Here is an 11,786-nt window from a genome sequence, read left to right on the forward strand (position 1 = left end):
CCCTCTCTCTCTCTCTCTCTCCCCCCCTATCAATGTCCCCACGCTGCTCGTCTGTCCAGCCTTCAGCAGCTGATAGCGCACTTTGCTCTGACTGCAAACTCTCTCTCCCTCCCTCTCCCTCTCTCTCTCCCCTTCCCTCTCTGTCTGTCTCCTCTCTCTCTCTCTCTCTCTCCCTGACGTCGCAGTTCCTGTATGTTGTGCACTCAGCGCTTTGGCAACAGCTCCGTCTCTGTGGGTGGTACCGTGTGAGGAGAGCCTACTGTACGCCGGCCCGGCCACAATGCACCGCTCCACCGGGGAAATGAGGCTTCAGGGAGCCGTGAGGAGAAGCCTGGCCGCGCTCACTAACGCATCTACGCTCGGCCGGCTCGCTCGCGCGCACGCACTCTCACACACACACGCGCGCTCTTCTTTCTTTAAACCTACGGTGTAGGCGAAACTCCTCAACTCATCTAACCTAATCCTGCCTCTAACCATAACCCTGAGTCCAGATCAGCTCTTAAAACAACTTGAAATTTATATTGTTCATTTAATAGACTTCCTGTTCATATTTATTGCATAACAAAAGTTTACAGTAACTTTACAGCTAACTTAATCCTTACTAAAATGAAATCCTTTTCTCAAACCTTATATTTAACTTATGACTTCTGTAAATTTGTCTTATTGCATATCTATGCAGTACAATGGAGAATGGAGAGGACAGAATTGTCCCTACCAATATTTGAGTGAACTCTTTCTCCCTATGTTGGGAGTGAAGTCATATTAGATCCTGTGGGCCCGGCTCTAAGCGTGGGCACGGGGGACAATCTCCCACCAAATCGTCCTGCTTTAAGCCAAAATTCAAAAAATATCTTGAAAAGTATTTTTATGTTTTTTTTAAACGACAACCGATAAGCTAAATTAATTAAAAATATCAACTTTTGCTTTGATTCAGGTAGCCTACCTGTCTCTGGTCTGTACTCAACACTCTGTGGTCTGGAGCAGTGTCCCGCCCACAGCACGATCTGATTGGTTAGACGTCACGAGTAACAGCCTATCACGCTAAAGGCTGCGGTGTATACGGAAGGACACAGGCTGAGCAGCGGCAGTAACGAGTGGAGCGTGTATCCAAGGTAAGACAGAAGATATCACTCAAGTTTTAATAAACATCACAGTCCTCTACACTGAAGTTACAACAACACCACACTCTGATGAACAAGTTCACCTGTCGGTCCAAGACACACCGAGAGAGAGAGAGGGAGAAGCTAGCGCTAACTGCTAAGCTAAAGTAGCTAGCATCTGAACAGCACGCAAGTAACAGTTGAATTAGCGAAAGTTGCTAAAAGAAGCAGAGAGCTGTGAGTGCTGGAGCAGAACTAGTGTAAGTTTAAATAAACAGCAGGTAGTTTGACACTGTGATGAAGAAAACAGCAACATTAACTGTGTTCAGACAGAGCAGCAACAAACAGACTGGAGATGACACCTCACTGACGTCAGCACGTCAACAGCATAGGTCAAGGGTCACTAACTACTGTTACAGAAAAGACATTTTACCACAGTAGAAGTAAAATCACTGTGTTTAAATGTGTTACATTTTAAAAGGGGAGGGGTAAAACATGTTATATGGTGATAATAATAATAATAATATATGATAAAACTATTAAATTAAAGAGCATATTTAGTTTACTAGGTGTAACAGTTCAGCACTGAAATCAACCAATTGATTCCAGTCAGGCACTTTGCAGTCTGTGCATACAACTGATAATTACTAATATACACTCAGTTGTCAGTTTATTAGGAACATCTGGATAAAACTGATGTAGAGTAATACAACAGTTCTGCAGTAAATCCTCCTTCATGAAGGTTATAATGTTCAGTTTTTATTAAAATATATTTAGACAGTTGTTGATTCAACTGTCTGATCATTTTGGAGGGTGTTGTGTTGGAGAAGAAACACCTTGATGCCACGGCAAGAGTCCTTATGTAGCAGTGGTTTTTTTTGTTGGCATATCAGTTCCAAATATCGGTTATCGGGGGTGGAGGTGGGTTTAAAATTAAATACATTATGGGCTTATGTATTATTAGATTCTATGTCTTTAGTTTTAGTTTTTCTGTTGAGGAATCCCATGAAAATGTCTCCATCAATGAATTATTGTGTATGCTGGAACAGCAGCAGAACAGCAGAAGAAGAGCAGGCTGATGAGGAAACAGGTGCATCTTCAGGGTTTTAGGTGAGGTTTTAAAATGATAATGTGATTAAATATACACTATTATGGATTAATTGTAAATGATTAATTTATACTAACATTTTTATTTTTATCTTGATTTTTTTCCTTTATTTATTTTATCTTTTTATAACACTCATCTTTTAGCACAGCTTTTTGAGTATGCGACACCTCATGTTGTTTTTGTATGTGTCAAATAAACCTTTGACTCTTTGTAATCCTAAACCTAAAGTCAAGGTTTAATCCTGAACTAAATTGATCCTAATCCTCATTTTTATTAATCCCAAACCTAATCTCCAGTCAACAGCACTTTAGTAATGCACTTCCATAAAGTTGGGGGACCCGCAAGAGATTAAAAGTCAAGGAAGCAACAGACGCCGATATATCCAACTCAATGGCATCTTGCATTGCCTGCCTTCTCTTAAACACACCTGCAAGCTTCTTGGCCCAAACCCAAGCTGAGGTAACCCTGATGACATCATCAGGGTCCTTTCCAAACACTGGAAAGCTCCTCGCAGAGTCACAGAAGACATTACACAACTGGTTTCACAAACCGTGCGTTAAAATGTCATCACTCTGTAGTGTACAGACAGGTGACAAATTAAAGGCAAAAAGCAAACACAAATAAATCAGATGCTGCCATACAGGACATCAGGCATCACTGAATAGTTTGATGATGAGTAAGGAAATGATTTGACTCATGCACTGTGGATTTCACAATCACCAAGTGAACACCTATGAGGTATTTTGGATCCACCACCATCATCAAGACACCAAATGAGGGAATATCTCCTGGAAGAGTCCTTGTCCTGGAGAATCTAAGACCAGGACCCTTTAAACTGTCCAGGTGGAACGACACTTGACGGAGACACTTCGACCATTGGGACTGTACATACAATGTGACCAGCAGAGACGATCTGATGTGTGTGTGTGTGTGTGTGTGTGTGTGTGTGTGTATGTGTGTATCACCACACTAATCTGAACAGTGTCATGCTTAACTCTCTCAACGATCTTTGATTAATTAGCTGATGCTCTTATCACTGAGTTGCTGCTGTGACAAAGTTTGATTGACGTTACACATGTTGCTGCTGCCTTCCTCCACTGTTGGATGAAAGGTGTGTCAGTGACTACTGCAGCCATCATGTCACTGTGATCACCAAGAGTACTGTGTGTTCAGGAAAACACAATGTTTCCCAACTTTTTTGACTTATTAGATTTAATTTTATTGTATGTGCCAGTGCTAAGAAATACAGTTTAGCATATAACATATAGATACAGTAAATATAAAGATAAACTTGTACAGAGAAAACAACCGGCCAGTGGGGTAGTGATAAAAAACAGGATTGTAACTGTGATATGTACAACACAAATAAAGTAAAGTTTAAAATGTAAAGCAGTTATGATATGTCAGTGTGTAATTATGATATGTACAACAGGACCTTTACATAGTAGGCACAATACAATGATTGGATTAGTACACAGCAGGGCTCAGCAATATGGTTCATCCACAGGCAAGTTATTTTCAGTATTGGCCAACAGAGTTTTACAGACACAGCTGTACTGAGATATTTTTTTTCTTGGGGGATTTCATTTTTGCATGTTTTATGTCTTACAAAAGTAAAACAGATTCATAAAACTGTTTGTTTTAATATTGTATCCAACAGCAGATGTGATTTGTCCCTTGCTAGAGTTGCAGCACCTCATGTTAATGTTCACTCTGCAAAAAATTACTTTTCTGTGTTCCACTACAAGACTTGACAGTCACTTGCAAATCATTGATTATAATCAGATGGGACAATTTCATGTTTAATGAGATTTACTTGAGCCCTGTATCACATAACCTACTGAAGCTTTGTGAAAAAATATGCAAATATTTGATGCAAATTACAGCAGGAAAGACATTAGCTTTTGCTGAAGAGCCAGCTTTGACCCATAGGCTCCAATTTGCCTATAATACTCTACACAATATATACAGTGTGAAAATATATGTATTATCTACAATATGTCTGTAGGACTGTGGCATTTATAGCAAAACTGTGGCATTTATAGCAAAACAATGGCCACTTATGATCCCTCATCACAGGTTGCACATGGCTGAGCTGTGAGAGGTTCCCCACAGGCTGTCATATCATATCATATCATATCATATCATATCATATCATACCATCATATCATGTGTCAAACTTCAGTCTGACTGTAATGACCCTGAACAGCCCTCAGACTGCCAGTGCAGTTGTAGTCCTTGTATTTGGTCGCCGCCTAGCGGTTACAGTTGGAAATTGGCACTTTACCACTTTTTAATCTGCCAGGGGCCATTTTGAACCGCACGGCGGTGTTACCCACACGGCTGACTGCTGTGAGTAATGTGTAAGACATAAACAAGAAAACACACGAACAGGGAAACATAAACAAACACAGCCTTGGATTAGATTGGAGGCAGGTGCCCGTAGCCAAAAGAGCAAAATGTGTTATTCTCCTAAAGCAATTTTACGGAGTATAATTTGAATATGCTTAATTTATCATCTCAGTACCTAATGACGTGTCGACGGCTCTCTTAAAGCCGTCCGCTGTTTGTCTTTGTTTAAAGCAGTCATACTGTAGGTTTCCTGATATACATTCCACAATGTGCGTCTCTGCTTTATGACTGGATGTGTGTTTGTTCAGTCTGTGCTGAGAGTAACAGACTGTTCGTGGCAAACGTGTTAGATGACTGAAGTTGGTGTAATGTAATCAGAGCCATGTTTGTTCTCCATCACATTAATTTACATCCCGGATGTCCTGTGAGAAGAAATGAACCTCTAGATGCCACATCTGTCCTGCAGATGTGGCATTTGTCCACCTCGGAGTAGGCTTTCAGCAGGAAGAGCACTGGAGAGGTTTGTACAAATCTGCAAATTTTAGGATTTGTTAAAATACAAATTATAAACTTGTACTGATTTATAACGGTGCAAAAAAAAAAAAATCACAGTATCTTGCGAGATTTTTGGATGCACAATGTCTCATTGTGCATGTAAGTGTGATGTGATATATTTTATAGTGTAATTATAACGCTGTTTCATTTTCATTTAATCGGAAGAGATAATACAATGTCCAATAATCCCTCAAATGTTCCCTTTAATTAAGACGGTAAACACGCCAACGACAAAAAGCAGTTTGTTGAGGCAGAGGATAATTATCAGTTCTGAAAAATACAAGTTTAAATGTGTGCGCTGTTTGCTCAGCCATCTCAGTTTTAAAACTTTTCTCCATGGGTTTCTCTAAACTTGGCTGGTCCCTCTTGTTACAGACCAATTAATGAGGCGGCTAAACTCACTAATTGGCCACTTAATTGGCCCCTGTAGCTGCGCGCGCTGCTTCCGCTGGCTTTTAGCGCACCGCCATCCCTCCCTCCTGCTCCCAGACATCACAATCCCACCGTGTCACAACGGTTTAGGGTAAGTTCCCCAGACGGGAAGGTGCTCTCGCCGTGGACCCCCGCCACCTCTGGATCCCCCCCTTCTATCACTATCTCCCTCCCACTCTATCTCGGTGTTTTATGTCTGCGTCACAACAAGTCGGTCGAGAGCGAGAGGCAGGGATGATGGCGTCTCTGGCGGCTTGATTCCGGTGCTGCTCTGACAAACCCGCTTTAATAGCATCAATAGGTGGTGGCGGAGAGGGGGGCGGGAGAGGGGGGAGAGAGCAAAAGCGACGGGAACATGACGAAACGGCATCGCGGAGGACGGACAAACTAGGCTGAGAGACGGACGGACAGTCAGTCGCCCCCCCCCCACACCGGCCCCCCCTTCGCCTCCTCCTCCACCTCCTCCTCGCTGACGGCTTGACTGACACACACAGGCGCTTGGCACAGACAGGGACATACATGCACATCATCCACTTTTTGCAAACACGCAGGCTGCGCATCCGAGCGGGCAGTAATTGGGCAGCGGAGATCCACAGCAGATGAGGGCATTTCATGTCCAGCCTGCCCAGGAATCACTGTGACCCCGACGGAAAGGAGTTCGACTTGACAGGTACCCTTCACCGGCCAGCTTACTGTACAATTTGCCTGATTTGCTTTTGATTCACAAAAGGCTACATACACTGTTATGTATCCTGCGTCTGTCTTGACTTGAGTGCATGCACTGGAACAAATGCTCAACGTGCAGATATAACGCCTGCACAGTCATTTCATGCATCTATTCAAGTTTTTAAGATGTTGGGAGAGAAGAAGACAACAGCAAAGTGCACGGCAGATGCTTCAAGTAGCTGCACACTGATCTTTGTTCATTCAATCAAACTGTATTGCAGCAGTCATCATGCAGTGTTGTGTGTGTGTGTGTGTGTGTGTGTATTTGTGTGTGTGTGTGTGTGTGTGTTTCATGTGTGCAGTAATCATTTGTCTTGCTCTCTGGTTGTGTACTCACTCTCATCTTTCACTGTGGTGGATACAGGCTGTCGTTATGCTCTGGTCTAAAAAGAGGAGGAGGGGATGCGAAGGGTTTTTTTTTTAACCCCTTTGCACCGAAGCCCGCCTGTCTGAGAGCCAGCCGAAACGCCGGGGCCATAAACCCCTCTGTCAGCAATGGCAGCAAAGTATTCATCGAATAAATCGGATTTCCATTTCACATGAGCCCTGCTCTCTCTCTCTCTCCCCCCTCTCTCTTCCCCCCCTCTCCCCTCTCTGTCTCTCTCCTCAGGATGGGGGGAGTAAGTGAAGGAGATGATGTGTTGGCTCGATGGAGTGATGGACTACTGTACCTCGGCAATGTGAAAAGAGTAAGTGCATGTGGAAGTGTGTGTGTGTGTGTGTGTTTGTGTGTGTGTGTGTGTGTGTGTGTGTGTGTGTGAGAGACAGAAAGAGACTTTTCAGTGTGCGTATACGGTGTGTTTGTGCGAGTCAGAGTGTGTGTGTGTGTGTGTGTTTGTGTGAGTCAGAGTCTGTGTGTGTGTGTGTTTGTGCGAGTCAGAGTGTGTGTGTGTTTTCACCTGGATTTGAAAAGACTTTCATTTAGTTTTGTCAATCATTCCGCTCACCTGCTATCTCCCTCTCAGGTAGATGGAGTCAAGCAATGTTGTCTGGTGAGATTTGAGGACAACTCGGAGTTCTGGGTACTGAGAAAGGACATTCACTCGTGTAAGAAGAACTCTTTTTTCTTTTTTCTTTTTTCCCCCTCCCTCTCCCCCTCAGCTAGAAGAGTAAATAGCTTCCTGTTGGGGGCACTTTGTGTATCTTGGGTTAAAAAATGCACCTAGTTTGAGGTTTCTGAATGCGTGGATGCTCAGCTGAACTCACACTAAAGGTGCTGGTTTCCACTCTGAAACTTTGCCTGAGGAGTTGCAGGAACACTTTTCTCATTCTTTCCCCTTGTGAGCTTAAAACTTCATATTTTTTGTAGTTTTTTTTTTTTTTCTCAGGATTTCTGAATTGTCGTACGAACAAACAAAAAAAGAAAAAGAAAAAAGCAGAGAAGAGATCACAGTCACGTTCAAGGTTATGATGCTGAGTTCTCTGAGTATCCTGATGGGGGCACGTTGAGATGTAATTGGTATATTAGAGTCTATTTATGAATTTATTAGACTAATGACTCCTCGGGGAAATGGCGCCCCCACTTCCACCTAACATCAAACGAAGGGTGGAAGTTGGACGCTTGTTAGGACCATGCTGAATATCCGCCTGTCAAATGAAGTGAAATCTGAAAGGGTGCAGGAGACACTGAAATCAATGAGGTGGCAAGGATGTGAATCAATATACATAAATTAATGCCACTGACTGCTCTCTCTCACTGTCTTCCTCTCGCACATTTACTTCCTCCCCTCCCCTGCCTCTCTCTGTCTTTCTCTGTTTGCCTCAGTTGCTGCTGGAGTGGAAGAAGTTTGCTGTATTTGTGACGCTCCGCCTCTTAAAGAACCCCTCATAAATTGTCTTAAATGTCGCCACGGTAAGGAAGCACGCCTCATCATACGCTGTCAAACGGTGGTTCTCCAACCGTTCCAGCACTGACCTTGAAGATTTGACATAGTATGGTAAATAACAGTGTTGCTTTAAAAAAAAGCAAGAAAGAAAACCCTTTATCATAAATGATAGATAGGAGTTGTTGCACCTGAATTCTGACTAGAATGAAAATGAATGAGATGGAGATGGATGAGATATAGAGGGAACTTTATTCATAGACTTTAGAAGATGTATTTACTTATTACTAATTTAAAGATCCCCTGCAGATATGTTTCACGTCATCTAAAAATACTTTTAGAAGTTTGGAATAATAATTTGTGTCTGATGTGCTTTTTCCACAAGAAAGTCATATTTAAAAATTCTCAAAATTACATCTTCCCCCTTCTCCTTCATTGAAAAATACAGGATCTATGAATATGCAAATATTTTACATTTCAAAAGTTTAACTGTGGGACACAAGAAGTCTCCTACTTCACTGTAGAATCCACCACAGAATATGTGCACTGGCTTCCAGACATGTTAATCATGTTCTTATGTGCACATCTTAAACTCAGATTTAAAAGAAAAAACTTTCCCTCCTCAGAAGCTGAACTTGAAAACAGCTCTCTGGTGTCAAACTCTGCACATACAAAATCCTGCACAGTGAGAGTAAAACGTCCGAGCGAAGGAATAACAAGCAAAACACATTGTTTGAGTGGAGGAGGACTTTAAAAGTGGTGAAATGAAATACACTAAAGTGCAAGGGGGAAGAGGTTTCGCTCGGCACCAGGATGCACAAGCAGGAAATTGGCAGCGGATTTTAGCGTCACGTCGTTGCAGCTCTGTCAGGCGAACACGGTTTGCTGACAGTTTGTTTTGCGGAAAAATCAGACAAATATACTTCCTGATGCAAATAGTATAGTAAAGTACTTTGCATGTCGCTGAAACAAACCAGCAGAGCACTAAACATGGAGATGCTTTGCCATTATTGTCACTCCGGCTGTCTGTCTTGTAAACACGAATTAAACGCTCTGCCTCCTCCTCCCATTACAGGTTATCATCCAGAGTGCCACACGCCAACCATTGAACCGGAAGCTGACAGCGATTCGTGGATATGTCGGCAATGTGTCTTTGCAGTTGCAACCAAGGTCAGACTGCTAATCTCTCCGTCTCGCACTGGGGGGGGGGGGGGGGGGGGAGAAAACATAGGGAGAAATCCAGTCAAATATATCAAGCTTCGCTGCCACTACACTGTTGTGTACGGCAGGTAATGGGTTTATCTGAGGCAAAAGCACACTAATTCCCTCAGTATTGACTTCAATATTAGATGTTCTACATTGTGTCCAAGAAATCATGAACAATCAATAGTTATGAGGCAGAAAAACTGCGCTGAAGTTGAGAGAAGTACATTTAAAGTCAATCAATCACATGTGCTCCAGTTCTGTAGATTTGAGATGAGAAAGCACCCAGTTAATTGTCAATCGGTCAATGTCCATATCTCATTGTCCAGACTTCCTCTGCCTCGGACACTATCTCTCACAGCTGACCTACAATAAAATGAGACGAATTGCCTTCTGCCCAACGAATGCGATCCGTCTCCCTCGCTGCTCTGACATGACAGCGATTTGAGGGGTCACCAACCAATCAGCTCTAACCTAAAATTGTGTTTTCAGAGAGGCGGGGCCCTCAAACGGGGACGCTTCGCCCGGCTCATGCAGTTTATGAAACTCCGACTCCCTTACCAGCTGTCGTCTTTAGACTGGGACCCGCAGCATCTGACCAATCAGCAACAGTGTTACTGCTACTGTGCCGGACCTGGAGAGTGAGTGACACTGCAGAGGCCAGTTTGAGTTTGAATGTACTGTTCATGTATGCTCTTTCATGGTAGACATTTTCTCTCAGCGCTTGATCTCATCTATGTCCTTTTCGTCTTGTGGATTATTTGTAAATTGCATGCAGCGAGTCAGACGTGCGTCAAACAGCATTAGCAGGATTTTTTTTTTTTTGAGTTTGTTTTGACTTCCATGGAATGATATCTGAGTGATGTTGGCTGGCAAACTCCACTCGTCTGGCATCTAAAGCAGAGTAAAACAAACTCCCAGCCGCCATATCTTTATGAGTGGTTGGACCCGGTGGGAGTTTACACCTGAAGACACATTTCAGCTTATGAAACGTGAAGTGTCAGGCAGCTGCGCTCATCAGCCCGCAGCCTTCCTAAATTATGCATAAATGCAGACTTGTCAGGTGACAGATGTTAGACACATTAATTCATTCATGTGTTTAAAGTGTCTTCCTGTTTTCTTGTTGGATTGCAGGTGGAACCTAAAGATGTTACAGTGTGGAAGCTGCGGTCAGTGGTTTCACGAGGCCTGCACACAGTGTTTAACCAAGCCATTACTGTATGGGGACAGGTGCGTTATTGAGCTTTACTGTAAAAACTGCACTTTTTCATACTCACAATTATAATTCTGTCTTTCAATCATTGTAATAAATGCTATAATAAATATCTGGTATTTGGTAAAGCCAGACTGATGTGGGATTTTTGAGGCAGATATTGATTGAGATTGATTTGACAGTGAATAAATGAAGCTAATGATGTAATGCAAATAACACCTTTACATAGGAATTTAAATTTAAAGAATTAAGACATAAAACTGTAGCTTGTAAAAATATTTTTACTGCATTTTCTATCTGCACATCTGTCAATATAAACACCAATACCAGTATATTTGTGAGCAGCCAATATCGGCCAATAACATCATGACAATACATTTTGTGTATTGTGTATTGGATTTGATATTTGGATTTCTTGTGACTTGACCTGATTTACATTGATCAGTTTTTTTTATTGCTCTACCACTCACCACATGTTGTTTATTTCTTGTTTGGGAACAATATCCAGGACAGATTGAGCAAAAACCCAGATGTGTTAAATGGGTTTTCATATATATATGTGTGTATATATGTACTCCAACTTCAAACCTACTAGGGCTGGATAATAATTGGAATAATAGGTTGACAATTTCTTTGATCATTCGCTCTATAAAATGTCAGAAGATAATGAAAAAACACCAAACGCAATTTTTCAGAGTCAGAGGTAATGTCTTTAGATTGCTTGTTTTATCCAAACATATTCAGATTACACTCATATGAAATAGAACGTTTAAGAAGTTAGAACCATTTTACTTGATGAAAAAACTTTTAATCAATTATCAAAATTATTGTTAATAAATTTCCTGTGTAGATGAATCGTCTCAGCAGCAGACCTCACTCTGATAATGAAGATAATCAGACGAAGACGTCTACTTGACAGCTTCACTTGTCTGAGAACTGCTTTAATTGGCTTAAGACTAAATTATTAGTGCGCATGTTAATGTATTCAGTGACTCGCGCCACAAGGACAAGAGCTCCTCACATACTCGGAGCAGAGGGACAGTGACAGACAGCAGAGACAGACGTATCATCTCTCCGGTACTGAAGCAGTTCAGATATGATGCTGGGCGGATATGCAAGCTGCTGATCGCGGTGCCGTTTGATAAGCTCATGCGTGTAATAAAATGTATCCATCCATTAAGTTATTATTGTCATTAACCATCTGTGTTAGCCGACTGGGTTTTACACCCACCCTGACACCGTGTTATTGCCGAACCTTTCTGAGTGAGTGAGGG

At 42.2% G+C, this 11,786-nt stretch overlaps 1 protein-coding gene and 1 long non-coding RNA gene across 2 annotated transcripts in view; both read left to right on the plus strand.

Moving 5' to 3' along the window:
• Positions 1-22: 22 nt before the first annotated feature.
• On the plus strand, positions 23-3,600 carry LOC147819074 (uncharacterized). The gene is made up of 2 exons (XR_015437300.1): positions 23-429; positions 935-3,600. It is a non-coding gene; the product is annotated as an uncharacterized LOC147819074 (long non-coding RNA).
• A 1,997-nt stretch (positions 3,601-5,597) lies between these two features.
• phf1 (PHD finger protein 1) overlaps positions 5,598-11,786 on the plus strand; it is a 16,832-nt gene continuing 10,643 nt past the window's right edge. The window contains exons 1-7 of the mRNA XM_087174214.1: positions 5,598-6,217; positions 6,884-6,962; positions 7,239-7,320; positions 8,039-8,125; positions 9,172-9,266; positions 9,792-9,940; positions 10,434-10,529. Of these exons, the coding sequence (XP_087030340.1) occupies positions 6,885-6,962; positions 7,239-7,320; positions 8,039-8,125; positions 9,172-9,266; positions 9,792-9,940; positions 10,434-10,529 (587 nt within the window). The 5' untranslated portion in view covers positions 5,598-6,217; position 6,884. The remainder of the gene's footprint in view (positions 6,218-6,883; positions 6,963-7,238; positions 7,321-8,038; positions 8,126-9,171; positions 9,267-9,791; positions 9,941-10,433; positions 10,530-11,786) is intronic.

Source organism: Seriola lalandi, unplaced genomic scaffold (assembly GCF_002814215.2).
Source record: "Seriola lalandi dorsalis isolate HSWRI2012SDOR001 ecotype SW California unplaced genomic scaffold, Sedor1 jcf7180002054330, whole genome shotgun sequence".
NCBI classification, from domain to species: Eukaryota; Metazoa; Chordata; class Actinopteri; order Carangiformes; family Carangidae; genus Seriola; species Seriola lalandi.